This window comes from Bubalus kerabau, chromosome 5 (genome assembly GCF_029407905.1).
Source record: "Bubalus kerabau isolate K-KA32 ecotype Philippines breed swamp buffalo chromosome 5, PCC_UOA_SB_1v2, whole genome shotgun sequence".
Lineage (NCBI taxonomy): Eukaryota > Metazoa > Chordata > Mammalia > Artiodactyla > Bovidae > Bubalus > Bubalus kerabau.
The window spans coordinates 15495106-15518715 of record NC_073628.1 but is presented as its reverse complement, the minus strand read 5'-3'; the positions used below and the strand labels follow the sequence as shown (position 1 = coordinate 15518715).

General features: G+C 54.6%; 1 protein-coding gene and 1 non-coding gene across 3 annotated transcripts in view; one reads left to right on the top strand and one right to left on the bottom strand.

The window, feature by feature from the left end:
• Positions 1-15747, top strand: part of ST14 (ST14 transmembrane serine protease matriptase) — a 39952-nt gene extending 24205 nt beyond the window's left edge. Inside the window, exons 5-19 of one of the 2 annotated variants that reach the window (XM_055581167.1) lie at positions 320-477; positions 675-710; positions 1053-1293; positions 5227-5366; positions 5534-5631; positions 6203-6312; positions 6395-6525; positions 8050-8154; positions 8371-8481; positions 8578-8691; positions 8908-9030; positions 9722-9908; positions 14330-14604; positions 14858-14994; positions 15133-15747. In XM_055581167.1, the coding sequence (XP_055437142.1) occupies positions 320-477; positions 675-710; positions 1053-1293; positions 5227-5366; positions 5534-5631; positions 6203-6312; positions 6395-6525; positions 8050-8154; positions 8371-8481; positions 8578-8691; positions 8908-9030; positions 9722-9908; positions 14330-14604; positions 14858-14994; positions 15133-15294 (2128 nt within the window). In that variant the 3' untranslated portion in view covers positions 15295-15747. Of the gene's footprint in view, positions 1-319; positions 478-674; positions 711-1052; positions 1294-5226; positions 5367-5533; positions 5632-6202; positions 6313-6394; positions 6526-8049; positions 8155-8370; positions 8692-8907; positions 9031-9721; positions 9909-14329; positions 14605-14857; positions 14995-15132 lie in introns of both variants that reach the window. The other variant, XM_055581166.1, reaches the window with a different exon arrangement.
• On the bottom strand, positions 1641-1712 carry TRNAE-UUC (transfer RNA glutamic acid (anticodon UUC)). Its single transcript has one exon. It is a non-coding gene; the product is annotated as a tRNA-Glu (tRNA).
• Positions 15748-23610: the final 7863 nt, after the last annotated feature.

Below are 23610 nucleotides of genomic sequence, written 5' to 3'. Positions count from 1 at the left end.
GTCACTCAGTGTGCCCAGGCTAGAGGGAGAACCCACACTCCACTCCAGGCTTTCTCTCACACCTGAGCCTGAGCCGCAACCCCAGCAAGTCTGGTTGGGTGTGAGACTATGAGAGTCAAGGGCCCAGGCCTCTGGCTCAGGGGTCAGGAGGTGGGTGGGCATACAGGAGCCTAGGGCGGCATGGGGGGACCAGCCTGGAGAAGGTCTCTTCTTGGTGAGTGTCTCCTCCAGCCGGGAGGCTCTTAATCCTGCCCCGTCTTCACCCGGCACCCGGGAAGGTCTGGAGCCCAGCATCTCAGGCTCAGCCCTCTCTCCCCAGCGAGGGCAGCGTCATTGCCTACTACTGGTCGGAGTTTGACATCCCCAAGCACCTGGTGAAGGAAGCTGAGCAGGCCATGGCGGAGAAGCGCATGGTCACAGTGCCGCCCCGAGCCCGTTCCATGACCTCCTTCGTGATGACCTCAGTGGTGGCCTTCCGTGAGTGCAGGGGGCACCAGGGGTGGGCGTTTGTCTGGCCTGGAGCACGGCCTGCTCCTGGGCTGGTGTGGGGGCCTCAGCTTTCCCGGAGTCAGTGCCTGGGAGAGGAGACTGCGAGCTGGCCGGGCACTTCCCTCTAGGGGAATGAGGAAATGGACTGCATGAGTAAGTGCTTTCTTCTCCCTCTTGTTCTCCAGCCAGTGACCCCAGAATAATACAGAACACCCAAGACAGTAAGTATCTGCCCTCTTCCCAAAGGAGAAGGGAAGCAATGTGGCCAAATGCCCGCTGAGTCAAGGGGGTCCCCCAAAGTCACACGTGGTGATGGCCAGCACATCCTTCTGCCCTTTCATGCTGGGTTTCTTTCATGCTGGGTTTCTTTCTCTTTCTCTAACTGATCATCTGTACAACCAATAAATACCTGGTCCTGAGAGGCAAACCCCCTTCCCGGCCTCTCCTGGGTCCAGAGCAGCCTGGGGCACCTCAGAGGGGACAGGCCTGGCTGCACCCCCATGGGTGGGGGTCATGGTGGCTGTCCTGCCCAGTTCTGCCCCGTGTTCTCTTGCCCCACACAGATAGCTGCAGCTTTGCCCTGCACGCCCAGGGCAGCGAGCCCATCCGCTTCAGCACACCCGGCTTCCCCGACAGCCCCTACCCATCTCACGCCCGCTGCCATTGGACGCTGCGGGGGGACGCTGACTCCGTGCTGAGCCTCACCTTCCGCAGCTTCGATGTTGCCACCTGCGATGAACGTGGCAGTGACCTGGTCACGGTGTATGACACCCTGAGCCCCGTGGAACCCCGGGCCGTGGTGCAGTGAGTGTCCCGGGCGAGTGGAGGTGGGCAGTGGGCTGCCTGTGGTGAGCTGAGCCTCCGGAATGACCGCTGTGGAGGTTGGAACTTCAGGCCACGGCCGACTTGCAGGCATCACAGAGCAGGGGTGGCGTGGTCCTCAGCGTGAGCTGCAGGGAGCATCTAGAGGTGACCATCAGCCTTGGCAAGGGTGCCGGAGGCCCACAGGTCCCTAGATGCTGGTGAGCAGGGTGCTCCTTTATCTGTCCTTTACCTGCCACTGTGAAGGTGCTGCCTACTACTGTATTTTTTTTCTTTCTCTCTTTTTTATTTTTATTTTTGGCCACACCATAAGGCTTGCAGGATTTTAGTTCCCCAACCAGGGATTGAACCAAGGCCATGGCAGTGAAAATGCCAAGTCCTAACCGCTGGACCACCAGGGAAGTCCCGCCCCCGCCACCCCCAGCCCCCCACCCTTGCTATTGTGAATGAAGGTTTTATTGTTGCTCAGTGATGCCAAGGCCTACAAATGGGAGATGACTGCTGTTGAAAAGACAGTTTGTTACTCACAAGCTGACAGTTAGTTGCTAAGAGGAGGAGCCACACAGGGCCACAGAGGGAGGCACCAGGGTTGTTCAGGAGGCAGAGGGGCCTGGAGGATAATGTGGGTAAGAGCCTTTGTGTGGATTCTGCAGGAAAGGCAAGGCAGAGTTACACCTTAGGATGGGTTGGTTTGAATAACTCCAGCGGGCTCCGTAGCCTGGGGCCGCCTCCACTAGACTGGTACCTGGGCAATTAGGGGAGGTAGAGAGTGGTTTCCACCAGATGAGCCCCACAGAGAAGGTGTTGGGGTGTGGGCTCCGGTTAGTCTGCATGTAAAAGTCTTGCCTAAGTCTTTACTGTCTGGAGGGATTGACTAGCCCTTGGGGGCAGAGGGGGGAAGGCTACCTCTCCAGGGTTAGCAAGCCCCCAGGGGTCAGAGCATCAGAATTATAGGAAATAAAAAGGCATAAGATACACATCACTGTATATAAAATATATAAGCACAAAAGTGAAAGTGAAAGTGAAGTTGCTCAGTCCTGTCTGACTCTTTGCGACCCCGTGGACTGTAGCCCATCAGGCTCCTCTGTCCATGGGATTCTCCAGGCAAGAATACTGGAGTGGGTTGTCATTTCCTTCTCCAGGGGATCTTCCCAACCCAGGGATCGAACCCAGGTCTCCCGCATTGCAGGCAGACACTTTAACCTCTGAGCCACCAGGGAAGCCCCCTATATAAGCACAGGGAACTATATTAAATATCTTATAATAACCTATAATGGAAAATAATCCAAAAGAAAAAATATATATGTATAACTGAGTCACCTTGCTGTATACCTGAAACACTGTAAATCAACTATGCTTCAATTAAGAAAAGGCATGGAGGCTTCCCTGGTGGGTCAGTGGTAAAGAATCCATCTGCAAATGCAGGAGACTAGGGTTCGATCCTTGGTCTGGGAAGATACCACGTGCTGCAGAGCAGCTAAACCTGTGCACCACAACTATTGAGCCTGTGCTCTGGAGCCCAGGAGTCACAAGTACTGAGCCCACATGCTGCAGCTGCAGAAGCCCATGCGCCCTGGAGCCCGTGCTCTGCCGCAAGAGAAGCCGCTGCAATGAGAAGCCTGTGCACCACAACTAAGGAGTAGCTCCCACTCTCCAAAACTAGAGAAAGCCCAAGCAGAAGCAACGAAGACCTAGCGCAGCCAAAAATAAAATGAAATAAATTATTTTAAAAAGTTTTTTAAAAAAGGCATAATACACCTGCTGGGGGGTGCTGAGGTGAATCAGAGCCTGCAGGTGGGGGTGAACTGCTTCCATTCAGCTCCCCCCGCCACCTTGGACTCAGTGGATCAGAGCCTTCGATTGTTGTCTATAGAAATGAGCTGGACAGATGTTTTGTGATTAATAAGGGGCTAAACTTCAGGCTGAAACCCAGAGAGAGCCATCTGCTGCCACAGCTTTGCAGCCAGGACTTCTATCTAAACACCCCTTTCATGCTGAGTTTCTTTCTCTTTCTCTAACTGATCGTCTGTACGACCAATAAATACCTGGTCCTGAGAGGCAGAGGGTAGAACAGATGTGCACAGAGAGGACAGACACCACTCATCATCTTACCATCTGGAAATGGTCACTGTTAAATGTGTGTTGTACCTTCTTGCAGGTTTTTTTTGCTGTGTGTATATTTGTGTATTTATTTAAAAGTGGGATTATGTGGCACACTTGGGTGCATTGTCTGCTCTGTAAAGATGAAGCATGTTATGATGACCCTCCCAGATGAGTGGCATGTCTGTCACTGTTAATGGTGGTGGTGTCGGTCAGCTCATATGCCATATTTATTAGCAGTGAGGGCTCCGGTGCCCACGTGACAAGTCTGAAATTCAGTCCTGCTGCTTTTTTTTGGTGGGCAGAGATTTTTTTCCTTCACTGACTTATTCACTCATTTAAAAATTTTAAAAATATTTTTTATTTTATGTTGGAGTGTAGTTGATTTATTACAGTATTGTGTTAGTTTCAGGTGTACAGCAAAGTGATTCAGTTATGCATATCTATATCTATGCTTTTTTCAGATTATTTTCCTATATAGGTTATTACGGGGTATCAAGTAGAGTTCCCTGTGCTATTCAGTAGGTCCTCGTTGATTATAGATAGTGGTGTGTATCTGTTAATCCCAACCTCTTAATTTATCCCTCCCTCCCTTCCCCCTTTGGTAACCAGAAGTTTGTTTTCTGTATCTGGGAGTCTCTGTTTTATAAATAAGTTCATCTGTATAATTGTTTTCAGATTCAACGTATAAGTGATGTCATAGGGCATTTTTGTTTGTCTGATTGACTGCACTTAGTATGATGATCTCTAGGTCCATGTTGCTGGAAATGGCATTATTTCGTTCTTTTTTGTGGCTGAGTAAATACTCCATTGTATGTACATACCACGTCTTCCTTATCCGTTCACCTGTCAATGGGTATTTGGGTTGCTTCCACACTGTGGCTACTGTATATAGTGCTGCTACGAACTTTCACTTGCGTGTATCTTTTCAAATTATGGTTTTCATCTTTTCTGGACATTTGCCCAGGAGTGAGATTGCTGGGTCATGTGGTAGCTCTATTTTTGTTTATTTAAGGCCTCCATACTGTTTCCCATAGTAGCTGCACCAATCTACATTCCCACCAATAGTGTAGGAAGGATTCTTTTCTCCATACCTTCTCCAGTGCTTCTTGTTTGTAGACTTTTTGATGATGGCCATTCTGACCAGTGTGATACCTCACTGTAGCTTTGATTTTCATTTCTCTAATATTTAGCTGTGTTGAGTATCCTTTCATGTGCTTTTTGGCCATGTGTTATGTCTTCTTTGGAGAAATGTCTATTTAGATATTTTGTCCATTTTTAAAATATTTTTTTTTTTTGATATTGAGCTGCATGAGCTGTTTGTATATTTTGCAGATTAATCCCTTGTGGGTTGTATCACCTGCCAATATTGTCTCCCATTCTATGGGTTGTTTTTCATTTAGTCCTGCCACTTACCAGCTGTGCAGTTGTGGGCAAGCTATTTAACCTGTTTCACCTCTGTTTCCTTATCTGTAAAATGGGGATAATAGTATTTAATGGTTGTGATGAATACCCGAGTTAATGGATATGGAAGCAGTAAGGATGGTGCCTGGCATATTCTTAGTGTTAGTGTTAACAGTTGATGCTGTTAACTGCTGCTGCAATTATTTGGCCCATAGTTTGTTTAGCGAGTTCTCTGTTGTTAGGCATTCAGTGTTTCTGAGTCGTTTATAAACAAAGACAGTCTTATGAGGAGATCTTTACTTAAATGGCGGGTCGAGGGTGGGGGGCGGACCCCACGGTGGGGGCACCCCACCCTCGACCCCTCTGCTGAGGTCCTGTGGCTCCCATAACACTCCCCCTTCTGCCCCGCAGGCTGTGTGGGACCTACCCTCCCTCCTACAACCTGACCTTCCTCTCCTCCCAGAACGTCCTGCTCATCACGCTGGTGACCAGCACCGAGCGCAGGCACCCCGGCTTTGAGGCTGTGTTCTTCCAGCTGCCCCGGATGAGCAGTAAGGGGTGGCCCAGGCGGGGACAGGCCTTGGGGCCATGGGGTTTGAAGCTCAGGCCCTTCTGGGTGTCTGGTGCCCAGGATTGAGGGAGGCCGGCCAGCTCCTCTGGGCCCCTTGCCCTCCTGGGACCTCAGTCGTCACGTGTGTCTCTCTGCCTTTCCTTCCAGGCTGTGGAGGCTACTTGCGGGCAGCCCAGGGGACATTTAACAGCCCCTACTATCCAGGCCACTACCCGCCCAACATCAACTGTACCTGGCACATTGAGGTGGGAGCTGTGAGCTGTGGGGGGTTAGAGAAGCTGGTTGGGGGTAGATGGGGGAGGAGAGGAAGGGGTTGGGCGTGCTCCAGGGAGGACAGGGGTGGGGGTGTTCCAGGGAGGCAGGAGAGAGGGCGATGAGCACCTTCGGCCACTCCCAAGGGGTGTGTGTGGAGGCTGTGGGCGGGGCAGTTTCCGAAGCAGCGTCTTCAGACCCAAACTCAACCCCTCCTCCTGTGGCCGGTGCCTGCTGGAGGGACCCAGCCCTGGGATGCGGCTGGCTCTGGGGCCTCCCAGAGGAGCTGTGGGGACAGTGAGTGCCGTGCAGAGGAGGACACGCTCACTGGACGGCTGGAAACATGCGCCGTCCAGTCAGTGATGCGGGAGAACTGCCCGGCCTTCTTTAGAACACCACAGTGTGTGCTGCTGCTGGCGAGTCGGGAAGGTCTTCCTTCCAGATCCCTCCTGCCGTGTCCTCACTGCCCTGCGGGCGGGTGGGAAGAACCCCCCCATTCCCCCCCAGCTCAGGAAAGAGGGAGGCTGCGCAGAGCCAGGCCCACAGCAGCATCTCTCTCCGCAGGTGCCCGACAACAAAAACGTGAAGGTGCGCTTCAAAGCCTTCTTCCTGCAGGAGCCCAGCGTCCCCGTGGGCTCCTGCACCAAAGACTACGTGGAGATCAACGGGGAGAAGTGAGTGTCGGGGGAGGGCGAGTGGGGGTGCCGCAGCCCCAGCTGAGTCTTCTTCCTCTGCTGAGCTGCCCGCCGCCCCCAGGTACTGCGGAGAGAGGCCACAGTTTGTTGCCAGCAGCAGGAGCAACAAGATCACTGTCCACTTCCACTCGGACCAGTCCTACACCGACACCGGATTCCTGGCGGAGTTCCTGTCCTTCGATGCCCGTGACCGTGAGTGTCGCGCTCAGGAAGCGGGGCCTGGCTGGAGGGCCGACCTGAGATTGGCCGTCTATCCTGCATCTCGTTAGCATCTCTGACGCTGAGCCGCCAGAGCTCGTAGGGTGCATCTCAGTCACTGCAGTAGCTTTTTGAGGGAAAAAGAGCCAACAGTGCCCTTAGGTCCCTGGGAGCAGCCCCTCAGGCCGGGGAACTCAAAGTGCCTTTGGGCCACTGACCCTTTGGCTCTGCACCACTTTGAGAATCTGTGCTTGTCTCTGGCCTTTTAGCGGCTCTCAGATGAATAGCATGCTTTTGAGACAGAGCACACTGGGGCATGGATCATCGCATGAACCACTCCTAGCTCTGAAGATTGTGAGATCTCTACTGAAGAGATCTCAACTGTTTCCATGGCGTTTAATTTCACTGTCTGCTGTGAATATCAGTTCTTCTCTGTCCACAGTGGGATCTTTTTGTTTGTTTCAACCTTGTATCATAGGATAGGGCTTCCCAGGTGGCTACCAGTGGTCAAGAAACTGCCAATGCAGGAGATAACAGGTTCAATCCCTGGTCTGAGAAGATCCTCTGGAGAAGGAAATGGCAACCCACTGTGGTATTCGTGCCTGGGAAATCCTATGGGCAGAGGAGCCTGGCAGGCTGCAGTCCATGTAGTCGCAGAGTCGAACACAACTTAGCTTGTAAATAACACATTATAGAATAACCTTTTGGAAGACACTTTAACTGCACTGCTGCTGCTGCTAAGTCACTTCAGTCGTGTCTGACTCTGTGCGACCCCATAGATGGCAGCCCGCCAGGCTCCCCACTCTCCGTCCCTGGGATTCTCCAGGCAAGAACACTGGAGTCGGTTGCCATTTCCTTCTCCGCTTAACTGCACACAAGCATCCAAATTTAAGTTCACATTCAGCTGCATGGCTCACCACCCAAAGTGTAATTAGATGAGCAAACCCTTTTGATAAGTGACAAAGCTACTTGTGCAGAGAAAGGGAAACAGGCTTCTCTTAGTTTGTCATCTGCCCGATGACATCAGTTGTCAGACACATCCTAGTCTCAGAAACGTTCAAGTGTGGAAACACCTTAGAATTAAGGAGATCCAGCGATTCCTGGTGCCTGGGGGAGGACACGCATATCATCTGTCTGCCGAGTGGCTGCTGCTCCGGTTGCCGATGGGGAGCCTGGTGCTTGGGGTCATGGCCGGCCAAGGACACGGGGCTGTAGAAATCGGTGCATGCCCGCCGGCCTCTCTCTGCTCTGCATGGGGCCTCCCAGGGAATGGTCATGGGGGCCAGGAGGGACCACAACCAGTGCCTTTCCCACCCCCTCCAGCCATTCCACTGGTTGTAGGAACCCCTTGCCACAGCTCAGTGGGCCTAGAGACCCCCAGCTGCAGCCTCACTCCTCTGTACTGGGGGCTCGGCTGGGAGGTCTCTGGTGCCCAGTGTGGCTGGCTGCAAGGTCGGGAAGCCTGCAGTGGAGGTGAGGGGGGTGGCTGTGGACTTCAGGCCTACCCTCTGCCTGCAGCGTGCCCGGGCAGTTTCATGTGTAACACGGGGCGGTGTATCCGGAAGGAACTTCGCTGTGACGGCTGGGCCGACTGCACTGACTACAGCGATGAGCTCGACTGCAGTGAGTCCCCTGGAGTCCTCTGCCGTCTCTGTGCCCGGCTTCTGCCTGCACCCCCGAGCGGGAAGGCCCGAGGTGGGGGTGGGGGTCGTTCCTGTCCTTTGCAGCCCGTTGTGCTTAATCAGCCTCCACGACCGGGCGGGATGGGATCCCCAGGGGCGTGGCGAGTGACTGAGTACCGAGTGAGCCTGGCATCTAACTGCCTCCCCGCCCCTCCAGAGTGCAACGCCACCTACCAGTTCACGTGCAGGGACAAGTTCTGCAAGCCCCTGTTCTGGGTCTGTGACTCCGTGAAGGACTGTGAGGACGGCAGCGACGAGGAGGGCTGCAGTGAGTGTGGCCGGGGTCGGGGCGGGGGTCGCTGCCCAGCTCCCCGTGGCCTCTCTTCTGGCCCTCTAGCCTTTGCTGAGTCCTTGTGCTCCCCAGGCTGCCCGCCCAGTACCTTCAAGTGCGGCAATGGGAGGTGCCTCCCTCAGAGCCAGCAGTGTGACGGGAAGGACGACTGTGGCGACGGGTCCGATGAGGCCAAGTGCCAAGACGGTGAGGCAGGGGCCCGCCTCCCACGGCCACTCAACGTGGAACATGATGAGAAAGGGTGTCAGCTGGGAGAGAATCCGTCCAGAAGGCCCGGGAGGAGAGTGGGTGTCAGTGTGGGTGGGTGGGGCAGGCCCAAGAGAGGGGCGACAGGTGGGTGAGCATCAGGTCGGGTGCCTCAGATAAATGGATTGCCTCCCCTGTGTCCTCCTTCTCAAACAGGGAAAGCCGTCACCTGCACCGAACACACCTACCGCTGCCTCAACGGGCTTTGTGTGGACAAGAGCAACCCCCAGTGTGACGGGAACGAGGACTGCACTGATGGATCGGATGAGAAGGACTGTGGTGAGCAGGGCTGCTGCGTACAGCTGTGCAGCTTGCTCACTGAGCAAGGCGCATATGGAGGCAGAAACCACGCCAGGGCCTCACTCACCCAGCTCTGCCCCCGGGAAAGGATGTGTCTGCCTGGAGGAAAGGACGACTTTGCTGACTGTCACCCAGGCACTGCCTCACCGGCAGCTCTGATCCTAGAGGCAAGGCCCAGGGCAGCTAGTATGTCAGGCCTCTGTGGCCGGGCTGCGGTGCTGGGCTGACCCCTGCTTTGCAGACCTGGCCATGAGGGCAAGGCCGGGTTTCTCTCTTCTCTGGAGGAGAGAGAGCACAGCTCCTGGAGCCCTGGGCAGGGTTCTGTCCACACCGCGTCCATATTTGCAGCCCCTTGCATATTTCAGAAGCGCTGGCCACAGGTTCAATGTGTGCAGAGCTGGGCCGTTCTGACTTCCCGTCACCCATTGCTCTTGTCTCTGAGAGCTGTGAGCTTCAGCACCCAGTGAGGATATCTAGGTAAATGACATCCAAATTAAATCTCAGCAAACCAGCAGAGGTCTGAAGGCCCGCGATGGCACCTGTGCAGGAGCCCAGGGGTGCGGAGTGAGGGTTTTGAGTCTGGGGGCAGGGAGAGGGGCCAGGAGGCTGGTCTAGCAGGCTGTCCCCGCTCCCGCTCCCACCCGGTGACTCCTGCCTCTGTCTCTCCCAGACTGTGGGCGGCGGTCGTTCACCAGGCAGTCCCGGGTCGTCGGAGGTGAGAATTCAGACCAAGGCGAGTGGCCCTGGCAGGTGAGCCTCCACGCCCAGGGCCATGGCCACTTGTGCGGGGCCTCTCTCATCTCCCCCAGCTGGATGATATCCGCCGCACACTGCTTCGTCGACGACAGAGGATTCAGGTGGGTCACAGGCAGGAGCCGGGAGGCCTCTCCAGGGCGCTGAGTGGGGCCCCTGTGTGTTTCCTGAGGTGGAAAGGCACTGTGTCTGTGAGGCCTGCTTAGGTGAGGCAGGAGCAGGACTGGAGGGCTGGGGCTTGGTAACGGAAGCACTGAGTGTTTCGTGAATGCCCCTGCTTGTCCACGGGATCTCAGTGCCTCTTCTAAAAGCCAGGCAGGCAGGTCTCATATGTGCCCATCGTACAGAAACAGAGGATCAGAGAGGTAAGGATATTTGTCTGAGGTTGTACAGCTCTTAAGCGGCAGAACCAGACTAGCCCTGGTGTGTGGATTCCTGAGCCTGAGCGGTCAGTGTCTGCAAGGCGGGACCCCGCCTTGGGGCCCTCAGATCCACGGCCCAGCTCTAGGCTGCCAGGCTGCCATGGGCAAGTTTTCTGAGCCTGGGGCTCCTGGGGGCTCATGGTGATGCTGCAGTTTGTAGGCTGAGAGGTGTGAGAAGGAAACACGAGGGTGACAGTGAAGCGCTGAGCCCATGGGCCCGTGCAGACACGCACCCACCCCGGGGAGGGTCACCAAGCACATCACTGGGCCGAGCTGGCCTCTCAGGGCAGCTTAGCGGGAGCAGGGCACCCAGGGCTAGGGCTCTTTGTGACTTGGGTCCAGGCCGCCCAGGCCCTCTGGCCATCGGCTGCGGGAGTGAGACTGAGGGCTTAGAGGGGCCCCCCTCCCTCAGGCCCTTCCTGCCAGCCACCAGCCTTCCAGCCCTGGGCAGCTGCAGGTGGAGGGGACCCAGGCTGCCATGGTCACCCTTTTGCAAAGAGAGAGAAGGAGCACCGTGGGCTTTTGGGACAGACGGGGCCCGCAGCAGGAAGTAGGCCTGTGTCCAGATGGTGGGGCCTGACCGGTGAATGTGCTGGAGGGGTCACCGGAGGCCTGTGGGGGCTTGGGATCAGTGGTGGTCGCTGGGCCTGGCTGGGTGGGTGAAACGTGGCCCGTCTTCTCACTAGCTCACTCCACACCACTCTGGGCAGAAGTGAGCCGCTTTCTTCCCGGGGAGGTGGGAGCCTACTGAAGAAAGTTTAGAATGAACTTATCATTTTGGAATGTGGACAACTTGCAAAGACAGGACAGAATTCACTATACCACCCCCCACACATACTTTCCCTTGATGTTATCGTTCTGCGTTTGTCAGCTCCGAGAAACTCACAGTTCTGTACTAGAAACTTGCCTCGGGGCTGCCCCAGGGCTCCACTCCCGCCCCCTGACCCCAGGTGCCCTACAAGCGTTTCGTACCATACGCGTTTCATACCAGTGTCCTTTCTGCAGCGAGAGTGCCCCCTCAGTGTCTGCTGCATGTCTCCCCAGTCTCCTCTGTCCCGGACGGTTTCTCAGTCGTCTTTGTGTGTTTTTCGTGACCTGGACTATCTGAAGGCCAGCGGCTGCTGACGTTGTTTTCGTGGTTAGCCTGGGGTCACGAGTGTTGGGAAGACAGTCATGTCTTATCAGCAGGTAAATGATGTCACCGTGGCTGATCACTGGTGATGCTCATCTTGGTCATCTGGTTCAGAGGCTGATGCCAGTTTCCTCCCCTCCCTCCCTGGATCTCCTTCTTCTGGTCTCTATTCTTTGGAAGTGAGTCAGTCTGGCGTCGTTCTCTAAGGAGGATTTGTCCCTTCTCTCCTATGTGTTTATTTAATCATCTATTTCTGTGTGCAAGGACTTGTGTGTGTATTTTGGGTTGTAATCTGGTATCGTGTTGAGTGGTGTCACTTGATTGTTTTGGAGCTGGCCACTGGGAACTCTCCAGGCTGGCTCCCGGATCCCTTTGACACGTCCCCCTTCTTTTGTTCTTCTGAGCCTCCTCCCTGCTGACACTACCTGGTGCTCCAGGCTCATCTTGTATTTTCCTGGCCCAGGCCCAGAGCTAGGTATTCCCCTGAGAAGGAGCCAAGATCTGGGCACTGCGCACCTCCTCAGTTCCCGCAGTCCCCTTACAGCCCCGTCAGCTGGGTGAGCTGGGAAGTGCTTCCAGAAGCACCCACCCCTGGGCCCTCGTTCCCCTGCTTCATCTTTTCATTTCTCTTTTCCTTTTCCTTCCTCTTCTCCTGCAGTCTTCTCAGCAGTCTTCCTTCTGTCAGTGAATGCACTCAACACCCATTGTTATCACTGGCATGGGAAGACTGAATTAGACTTGGTCCCTGCTCTTCCAGATGTCCTGGGGTAGGGGGACAGGGTACACACATACACACATGTGCACACATGCATGCACAGAGCTGGGGAGAGGCTGTCGAGGGCCCAGAGTGTGGCGTTCGAGCTCTCCTGAAGGCTGGGGAGAGTGACTGCTAGGGAGTGCCTGTGTGGGCAGGGTGGTGTTGAAACGTGAGGGTGTTTGTCACTGGACCAGGTGACTCAGACCTTCCAGGTAAAGGCAGGGCTGTGAGCAGGGACAGGCAGGGGTGAAGTATGCTAGGACCTGAAGTGCACACATTTCTAAGTCAGCAGGTGACCCCAGGCTGTTCCTGAGAGGTAGCGTCATGTGTCAAGAGCACAGGCTGCTGGGTAGAATCGGTGGCTTATGACCACCTTGATGGTGTGTCTAGGGATAAGATGACTTAGCATGTCAGCCTCTGGAAGAGTGCTTGTTCTGGCTGACTGGTCGACCTCTGCTTAGGTCTCAACAAAATGGCCAGGGTTTACTGCAGGTGTTTCGTGCTGCTGTGCTGTCTAACCTGTCGCTGAGTTACCTCTTGATGTGTGACCTTCTTGATTCCTTCCCTGTCTGCCATCCAGCCTGATGTCCGTGTGACAGTGCAGCACGCAGAGTCACTACCTGCCTCGGCACGGCCAGCGTTCTTCATGACCTTGCGGGGGCTTTCACACTTTGTCTCTTCTTCCCCCTGCTTCTTTTTCTCTTCTTTGTCTTCTGGAAGTTCTAGGCCCCTCTGCCGACTGACACCGAAGTCTTCTCAGATTCCTTCTTCTCTCAGACACTGTACTCATCTGTGGGCTCCAGCACATGGGTCACATCTCAGCTGTGCTTCCCGAGATGTTCACATACACCCAAGGCTGAGCCATTTCCCTGTTAGTGCAGCCATCGTGGCGCTTCTGTCCTAAGTACAGCCGCTGGTGTCCCCCAGGAGCAAGGAAATCCTCCCTCGTCACCACCGTAGTTATAACACCCAGAAACGAGCGCCCTGACATAGCACCGTTATCAGGCATATGGCCTGATTTCAGATTCCTTCAATTCTCCCGGTATTTATAGGTTTTTAAAAACGTCTAGGATCCAGTCAAGGGATATGCTTTTAGTCATTTTTTTTTAAATTTATTTTTAATTGGAGAATAGTTGCTTTACAATGCTAGTCTCTTTTAAGTCTAGAGTAGTCTCTCCCAGCCTTTTAATTTTTTTTTATGGCCTTGCATTTTTGAAAAGTCCCAGCTGCTGTTCTGCAGAACGTCTCTCGATGTGGATTTTCCTGGTTGTTGCTTCATGAGGAGAGTTAGGTTCAATATTTTTTTGGTCAGGAAATGCTGCACAGGTGATGTGTCCTCAAGAAGTACACGAGTCCCCATCAATGGAGGACGGTTTGGAGAGAAGTCTGATTACTTGGTTAGGGTGATGTCCACCAGGTTTCTCCATTATAAACGTATTTCCCTTGTTGGTGTTTTTTATTGTTTAGTCACTAAGATACGTCTGACTCTTTGAGGCCTTATGGAGTGTAGCCTCCAGGCACCTCTGTCCATGGGGATTCTCCAGCATACTGGAGTGGGTTGCTATGCCCTCTTCCAGGGGATCTTCCCAGTGCAAGTTCTCCTCTTCTTCCGCCTCTGCCTGCCAGCATCTCCCTGTCTCCCGGCAACAGCAGGGTCTTGTCCTTATGGGTTCAGTTCTCCTATGTGCAATGGTGAGAATTGCTGCATCCTTCTGCTACCATCCACAAACCTGGGAGACCAAGTTCCATCTACTTTTCAGCTCATTTGGTACTTAAAATATGTACCTCTGCTCTAGAGAAGTACTTGGATTGAGCCAACCATCTCATCCTCTGTTGTCCCCTTTTCCTCCTGCCCGGAATCTTTCCCAGGATCAGGGTCTTTTCCAATGAGTCGGTTGTTTGCATCAGGGGGCCATAGTATTGAAGCTTCAGCTTCAGCATCAGTCCTTCCAGTGAATATTCAGGGTTGATTTCCTATGGGATTGATTAGTTTGATCTCCTTGCTGTCCAAGGGACTCTCAAGAATCTCTCCTGGCAGGAAGGGTAGATTAATAAGGGAGATCTTTTTAATAGTGAGGTAAGAGTGTATTGAGAGAGGGCAGCAGGGAGGGAGGCCTCTGAGCATGGTCTCCGAGTGGGCACAGGCTTGGGGCAGGGCATCTGGCTGGAGTCCTGGCTCAGGCCTCCCTCTCGGGCCCTCGCTGGCCCCTGCAGGTACTCGGAACACAGCGTGTGGACGGCCTTCCTGGGCCTGCATGACCAGAGCAAGCGCAACGCCCCGGGGGTTCAGGAGCGCGGGCTGCAGCGCATCATCAAGCACCCGTTCTTCAACGACTTCACCTTCGACTACGACATCGCGCTGCTGCAGCTGGACCGGCCGGTGGAGTACAGCGCCACCATCCGGCCCATCTGCCTGCCCGCGGCCGACTACACCTTCCCCACCGGCAAGGCCATCTGGGTCACCGGCTGGGGCCACACGCAGGAGGCAGGTGAGTGGGGGCCTAGGGTCTGCTCGCAACTGCACTGCTGTGGAATTCGGGGGCTTTGTGGCTGTCCTTCTGTCCCTTCCTTTCCCACATGGCTTCCCAGGATTAAACCCCCCCCGCCCCCTCCGATGGTCAGGACACCCTGACCACTGTCCGGCTGCGCAGCATCCCACCCGGCTCCGCGAGCCCGGGACCCGGGCCCTGCCTCCGCGGCCTGGCTTGGCGAGCTGCCCATGTCCGCCTTGCTCCTCCGCAGGCCAGGGGGCTATGATCCTGCAGAAGGGCGAGATCCGGGTCATCAACCAGACGACTTGCGAGCAGCTGCTGCCCCAGCAGATAACCCCACGCATGATTTGCGTGGGCTACCTCAGCGGCGGCGTGGACGCCTGCCAGGTGGGCGCGGGGCAGGGACGCAGGGGGCGGGGGCATAAGCGAGGAAGTGGGGCGTGGGCGGGGCTGGCATGGTGGGCGTGGGGTGGAGACGGCGACCAGGGTCGGGGCACGCCGTACCAAGGCCTGCTCTCCCCGCAGGGCGACTCCGGGGGCCCCCTGTCCAGCCCGGAGGAGGATGGGCGGATGTTTCAGGCCGGCGTGGTGAGCTGGGGAGAGGGCTGTGCCCAGAGGAACAAGCCCGGCGTGTACACGAGGCTCCCTGTGTTCCGGGACTGGATTAAAGCGCAGATCGGGGTATAGATACGAGGCCCAGCTGCAGTCACCCCAGGTGCACACCTGCCGGCCGAGGACGGGATTGCTCCGCAGGCCCTCGCCTCGGGCCCCGGAACCCAGACTGTGAACTGATCCCCGAGACTGCGGCTGGAGGGGCCTTCCCACGCAGCCTCGGAAGTGGGGGTGGGGGTGGGAGGACCCGGCTGTGCCGGGAGGCGCGTTAGAGGACGGAACCTCCCCTCTCCAAGCTGGCCTGCTTCGCTTGGTCCGCCTGGAGCACGGGAGCAGCTGTCGTGTGGCCTCTGGGACCCCTTGGTGGGGCTGGTGCCACCCCCAGGGTCACAGTCTTCAGGAAGCTCAGGCCCGAAGGCCCCGAACGTCAGCCAGGTCCGGGATCAGAATGTCTTACCGGCTCCAAGGGTGGGGTTCACTATGTGTATTTGTGTGTGTGAGTAAAACGCTTTATTTCTTTTTAGGTAATTTTTTTTCTTACTGGACTTGATGGGCTCTCCTAGCTCCACTAGCAAGAAATTGGGTTTAAATTCCCCTCAGCCCAGATCCTAAAGGGTCAGGCTGAGAGCAGGGACCACAGTGCCCCGTGACCTCCCCAGGGCCAAGCAGGGGGCTATGTTTCTGCCCTTACCTGAGGCTCCCCAGACAGGAGGGTCGGGGGAGGGTGTGCAGCACCCCAGGATGGGAGCTTCAGTGAAGTCCCGGGTGGTGAGGATGCTCCTGGGTTTGTACCAGCCCTCAGGCGTCTCCTCTTGCCCTGTAAAGGTGGTTGCTGAGGGAAGGAGGGGGAGAGTGTCTGTTGGAAGCAGGTGGGGACATGCTGCCAGGTCAGGTTCCTGGTTGCCGGTCTGGGATTCCTTAGGGTGGCAGTCAGGAACAGAGCTTGGAAAGCCACCAGATACCACTCAAATGATGAGCTCAAACCCCAGAGCAGAATTTAAATATTTATCACCTGCGTTTACGTCCTGGGATTACTTAGAAGATGGTCTGAAGAGTCCTTGCACAAGATGACAAACATGGGCACTGACGCTGGGGAGAGATGTTGTCAGAGAGGTTTTGAGTGAGTGGCCCTTCCTCTAGGCCTGCGGGGTGGCCAGCCTCCTCCCTTGGCCTAGCCCACTGAGCTCATGCCGGATTGAAGGAGCGCGAGCTGACTCTGACAACATCAGGAAAAGCAGGAACAAGCAGGCTATGCTTGAGGGGAAGCCTGGGTTTAGGTTGTCTTTAAGTTCAGGCTGTCTGCAACCCCCACCCCCCACCCCCCACTCCCCACTGCAAGAGAGATGCTGAAGAAAGAGCAGCCTTGACTCTCAGATTAGCACTTGAGGATGCACTAATTGCTTCAGGGTCTGACATGCCTATGGCAATGACTGCATTTTGGTGAAAAAACCCCAGCTCTGAGGATTTCAGTCAGTGCCATCATCTGTTTTCCCCTCTCCTTTAGAGGGTGCACACTCCCATGTCATCATTGCCCTGCGCCTGCATCTGGGAGACTGTGTTCAGTCTGCCCTTGGCCTTCACCTCCAGCTGTTTCCTAAAAAGTCAGGGTCCAGACTGTTTCCAGGCGAGGTGGAATCAACCCCATTCTCTGTTTGTTCCATTGTCTCAGAACCTTCCAGCAGGAGGGCTGTGTATTTTCCTGGGGTGCAAGCCCAGCTCGCCCTTCCCCTTGGCTCTGTGCTCCCCTCCACCACATGCTTCCTTCACCTTGAGGTTATCAGCATTTTCCCTGCCCACACCTCAGTGGTCCAGAATAACTCAGTCTCTCCGCCAGACCTCTCTGCTGGAACTTCATACGGACTTGTTTAACTTGAAAAGGAAACTCTTCTCCCCTTAGCCTGCTCTTTTTCCAAAGATCTGTGTGTGGTGGGGGTGGGGAGGGGGGCTGGGGAAGGAGGCTGGGGTGGGGTGGGTGAGAAGAACCAGGTCCAGAGAGAAGGGTGGGGAAGGTCTCTCCGTCTCTCCCCTCTCCCTCTCTCCTGTCAGGGACCACCAGCTCCCAGAGTAAACAGGGCATCCAATACCTCTTTGAATTTCATAACCTAAGTACTGTCCAGATAACTAATAGGGCAGGAAAAAGGTATACAAACAGACTAGAGAAAATTGAAATCTATATTTGAAACAAGTGCCTTGCAAGAAGATGGTAACAAGCTTATTGATAGCAGAGGGAAGATGGAGAAGGAAGTTGTCAATTCAGCAAGATTTTGCTGAGGGCCGGCCCGTGCCCTTCGTGACAGGGGAAACAGGCAGTGATAGGTTGGGGGTTCGCGTTCCTGGGAGGTGTGGGGTCCCTGGATCTGGCCACCTGTCTCCTGGGCCTATGTTGGTGGCTTTTCCGGGTGCCTGCCAGGACGGCTCTGTGCCTCCCCCGCTGTTACTTGGTGGGATAACAACTGCCTGAGTTTTAGAACTGGGAGGACACCTCCATTCAATCTCACAGCTGGAAAGAAACTCAAAGGTCTGGTGGGTAGGAACCTGTTTAACATTGGGAGACAGACTTCCAGGTACGAGGACACCGACGTCCACACACCTGCCCTGCCGACTATTAGAAGTCATCAAGACGTCTGTATGTCTCCCGCCGCTGTCTGTGCGGGGGAGGGTCCGGTTGATCAGCTACTCCCATGGTATCTAGGAGGGGTCAGTAACAAGGGGCATCGTGTGCTGAGTGCTGCGTGTGTATTCCGTCACTGCTTCCTCACCAGAGCATCTGGTTCAAGGTTCCTCCGAAAGAGAAGAGGAATCAGACTTCCCTCATGGTACAGTGGTTAAGAATTCGCCTTCCAATGCAGGGGATGTAGGTTTGATCCCTGGTTGTGGAACTAAGATACTACATGCAATGGGGCAACTAAGCCCGTGTGCTCTAGAGCCCACACACCACAACGAAAGATCCCATATGCTCTCTCCTCTAGCTCAGTCGTGTCCAACTTTCTGCGACCCCATGGACTAGCCTGCCAAGCTCATCTGCCCATGGGATACTCCTGGCAAGGATACAGGAAACTGAAAGTGAAAGGCACGCAGTTGTGTCCAACTCTTTGCATTCCCATGGACTGTATAGTATTCTCCAGGCCAGAATACTGGAGTGGGTAGCTTTTCCCTTCTCCAGGGGATCTTCCCAACCCAGGGATTGAACCCAGCTCTCCCAAATTGCAGGTGGATTCTTTACCGGCTGAGCCACAAGGGAAGCCTGGAGTGGGTTGCCATTCCCTTCTCCCAGGGATATTCCTGACCTAGGGATCAAACCTGAGTCTCTTGCATTTCCTGCACTGGCAGTCACCTGGGAAGCCCCCATACTACACTTCATCTTAGCCAAAAAGCCGAGAAATGACTATGACCTGATGCGGCCATTATTAAGTATTTTTTTAAAAAAGAAAAGAACAACTACTTTTAAAAAGAAGTAGAAAGAGAAGAGGAGGGATGAATTCCAGCCACTGTGTAGTAACGTCCTGCACTGCCTTCCGGGAGCAAGGTACTCCCCACCTGAAGTCTCAAGGATCCAGGACCTCTTGCCAGGTGATCAGCTCCCTGGCTCAGGCACGCGTGGACGAGGTCAGAATGAGCTAGCTGGGCTCTGGAAGGGCTCCTGCAGCATTTAAAAATCTTTCCCGTCCCCATTTCCTTGGCCAGCCCCGGCAGCCCCTGGATATTTCCCTCTCTCAGGGGCCAAACCATCTGCTTTTCCCTTGTCCCTCTGACTGAGGCTAGCATGGACTGGAGGGAGAAAATGTTTCCTTGAGGTCTCATCTGTGGGCAGCTGAACAACATGTTCTGACCTGTGATTCAAAAGGATCAATTCTTGCCCCACTTTGCTCCCTGGAGCCATTTCTGTTGGGGGAAGCTGGAGCAAAAGGAACAGAGGCCAAAAGTGATGGGGCACCTGGGCTTGAAGGAGAGCCTGGAAAAGGAGGGCTGACGGAAAGCCAGCTGAGTCCAGGATATCCCCTTTCTTAAGAGTCTTCCAAGGATCGAGCCATGAAATGAGCATGTGTGAGGTGACAGAAGTACTTCTGGTCACCCATGACAGGGACTTTCACTAGGACCTGGGGGAGTATCACCCCCAGAGCTGAAAAGACAGTCCATCTCATTCTAGTTTAAGGGCTTTTGAAAAATATGTGAGTGGTTAACAGTTTGAATTGTCTCACTGGGTATCTATTGTAAACAAAAGCCTTTTGATTAGGCTTAATAAATATTTTGCAAGTTTGGGATTTCCCTCATGGTCTAAAGGCTCTGTGCTCGCAAGGGGCCCAAGTTCAATCACTGGTCAGGGAACTAGATCCCACACGCTGCAGCTAAGAGATTCCATGTGCCGCAGCTGAGACCTGGTGAACTTACCCGTGGCACGTGGTGCAGCCAAACACATGCGTACATATATGTAGTTTGTAAGTTTGGGTTAAAGGCCGAGATGCTTCCACCCTGGGGCTCATTCTAGGTGAGGGCAGCAGAGGGCGCCCACGCTCTGCACGTCACGGGTGCAGTGGCTGAAGCAGCCACATCCAGAAGGAAGGCGTGGTGGGCAGCTTCTCTCCACCACCCTCTCCCACCCAATTCATGGTGAGTCTTTCGCGTCCCTGTGTTGCAACAGATGGAACCCTGTGTTGCCAAGTGTGGGAACACCAAGTGTGGGCCCCCATGAAGGCAGCTTTCCAGGGGGGTCATGTTGCGTGTCCTCTTCCAGGCCACTCACTCCAGGACGTGAACTTCATGGGCAGTGGTCCCCGTGGGAAGCCCACTATCCTGGAGAGGCTGGCAGGCGCTGGGCTGCTACCTCTGCACATGGCGCCGCCTTGCTTGGCAGACTCCTAGGCTGGAGCAGGTTTACAGGAGGCCCAGAGGGGTTGGGATCGTCGTCACTACCATGGGGATACAGTATCCTCTTTTCTTTCTTCTTGGGGTTGGGGGGGGATGAGTAGAGGCCCCACAGAGGCTCCTTGGGTCACCTTTTACAAGGCGTGGATTTATTTCATCCCACTTAATGTATCTGTATTTTTCACTTTCCTGCATTGGAGAAGGAAATGGCAACCCACTCCAGTGTTCTTGCCTGGAGAATCCCAGGGATGGGGGAGCCTGGTGGGCTGCCGTCTGTGGGGTCACACAGAGTCGGACACGACTGAAGTGACTTAGCGCAGTAGCAATGTATCTGTGTTTGGGAAGATCCTCTGGAAAAGGAAATGGCAACCCACTCCAGTATTCTCGCCTGGAGAATCCCACAGGCAGAGGAGCCTGGTGGGCTACAGTCCATGGGGTCTACAGTCCAAAGGGTTGGACACGACAGAGTGCACAGACAATATGTGGAAACACTCCTGTCAGGCTTTTCTCCCTGGGACTGTTTTCTGGCTTCTCAGTCGTGTTCATATCAAGGTCTGGGGAAGTTGCTGAGGAGCTTTGCTCCTCCATGAGCAGCTTGCAGTCAGCTGTGGTCCATCGCTGAGGGTGAAAGTGAGAGGCAAGAAGTGTGCTGGGGTTACACCTGTTACACCTATTTGTTTATCTGTGATCAGATAATCTTATGAACCCATTTCCAGGGTGTGCATTTGTCCCTCCTCACCGAATCTTTCTGAGGACACTCACTGACCTCTCAGCGTGTGCCAGGCCTGCTCCAGGCTGTGGGGGGCCAGAGCTGCACCCATGGTAACTGGGGAGGAAAGCGAGGCCCAGAGAAGTAAGCGGCTCAGCTGCCCATACACCTGTCTGTCCTGTGTGTCCGTCAGGGAAGGGGAAGAAACGTCAAGAGGCAGGAGGCAAGAGCTGATGGTTTCACGGAAAACTTACCAGTGCCCAGCGACTCACAGATGGTTTTGGCTCGGAAAGGTCTTAAGCACATTTGTTACCACATGTTCCTGTCACCCTAGATCAACATTATCTTGGACTCAGTCTGAATTATGTTCAGACTTGACCTCCCCACATATTTCTCATTCTCCTTGGGATTAGTGAGCCCCTTCTATTTGTGCTTAGATTATTCATGGGACTGCATTATAGATAAATTCTGGGAAGCAAGGACCAAACTTTCAAGTCTACGCTGAAAACAGATTATGCTTATGTAATGTACTTGGAGTGACGTGTGGGCAGCCAGGGAGAGGCCTGCATTCCAAGGTGCTGGAGCCCAGGCACCGTGGGCTGGGCCTGGGGGCGCTGTCTGGCTCCCACTAGAGCCTGGGGGTTGCTGGGCACACTGAGCTGCTGGGTTTTTCCTTTGCTCTTGGCTCTGTTCACCCTTCCACTCTCGTTTCAGCCTACACTTTATGGTGGAAGAGGAGCCAGAAAATCCACTGACGCACACGAGTGCTAGGGTGAACTAGTGACTGAGCGAGAGTCCAGGTGGGAAGGGATTCAGGACATTGGGGAAAAGCCCTCCACACCTGGTGCCTGCAAACAGAGGCAAGTACATGGCTAGAATCGTTTCGCTCTGGAATGGTGGCTGTTGCTGACAGAAAGGAAGTAGTGGCAGCGGGGGCGGGGGGGGGGGGGGGAGGGCGGTGTCAGCTCCAGTGGGGGCACGAAAGGGCTTCTGGCCTCACGTGTTTCAGGGGTGCAGGCTTGGGGCCCCAGCAGGGAGGGCCTGGCAGCAGCCCTGGGGCAGGGGTGCTGGACAGGCAGGACTCCTGGTCACAGCAGCTCTCCAAAGACATGGGGAGACCAGAGCTGTAGATGGACCATGACTGAAGTAGAGAAGCGTGCCTTCTTCATTTGCCCTTACTTTGTGTGTGTTTGCATCTATATATTTGCTTTGTGGCACTTCCAATGTGCAAGGCAAAGTGAGGCCTTCTCCAGGGCTGATCTGTGCCAGTCTCTCCTGGGACTGTGTGGAAAGCCTGCCATGTCAGACAGTGGATGTGAGCTCTCACAGATGTCATACGGTCGTACCTGGGATGCTGGGGGTGCTGTGGAACCCCGACTCTGGCTAGAAATTGTGCATGGATGCACCTGACACGTACTCAGCAGGACTGCACGAATTAGTGCATGTTTCTGTTTAAACCTCCTCCTTGCTCTAGACCTCCCTCTTGTACCTCTTCGGGAAGCATGTAAGATTGTCCTGGGCAGTTACACATGTCTGCTTGCGGGTCAGGGGGTTCTTGAGGGGAGAGCAACTGTATTACAAAAGCCACTTCCCATCTCCTGGGTGAATGGGGATTACATGCTGGCAGTCTACACCTCGTTTCTGGGCTGTGTGTGTAGGAGCTCGTGTGCAGTCCATCTTTGCAGTAAAGGCTGCATCCAGATATTTGGCACAAGCAGAGGTCTCTTAAATGCCATCTTAGATAGAGGTCAAAAATTTGGATTAGAGAACGAGCTCAGCTATGTTGTTACATCTACAACCGCTGCCAGGACTGGCCTTTAAGCTCAGTTTCCGACTGCGAGCAACCTGTTTCTTGGCCTATGTTGGGGAAAAAGACTTCTTCTGAGTTTGTCCAGGAAAAGACATCACACGTGGAAACAAACTTCCTCCGTTCTTCAAGCTCAGTTTCCCTTTATAATCTCCTGGCACAGCCTTTGCTACTCTGGCTTCTATCCAGAGAGTAGGTGGGGAGGAGCCCGGCCTCCTTCCTGAACAGACTGGGCAGCACCCTTGACCTTAGTGACCCTCTGCGTGCAGCGCCCTGGCCCTCATGTGCTTGAACCCGGCTTACTGGCCATTTGCTCACCTTGGCCAGCGTACCTAAAGTTGCTCCCCTGCCCACTCCCACACTTCATCTTATTGTTGGACAAACCCCTTCCCCCACCAAGGTGATGAGCTCCACGAGGGCAAGGTTTCTGCTGTGCTGTTCCATGCTGTGTTTGCGGTGCCTAGAACAGTGCCCCGTGCAGCAGGCTGTTGAAGGAAAGTAGATGGAATGTAAGAAGCAGAGCGAAGGGGAACTTTCAACCCCAGCAACCTGGTTTAGTAGAAGCCAGGCTCTGCTAGAAAAGAGCCACCCAGCTACATAACTTTTCTTGCAGGACTATTCTTAAACCTCTCACTTTCACTCTGAGCTCAGCTCTGGAACCCAGCTTGGAACTCTGCCTGACTCTTACTGTCTAGGATACAAAGTTCCTCCTCAGAAACAAGGGGAATCTGCCTGAGAACCTGACAAGGTCAAGGAAGTAGCACTGTGAGGGCTTGAAATAGAGCATCTTGTCCACTGTCCAGAGGTGACACGTGTCTTCAGATCCCAGGCCCACGTCTCATCAAAGCCCTCCCTAGACCCCTGCTCTAGCCGCTCAGGGCACCCTTTGAGTGCTTTCCTGAACTACTGGCGTAACTTCTGTGATCTCAGCTCAGCCTGTAAGCCCTCTAACCTACTGCACGCTTGTTCATCTTTCCAGAGCCAGCTCTGATTGAGCTCTGTGCCTCAAAAT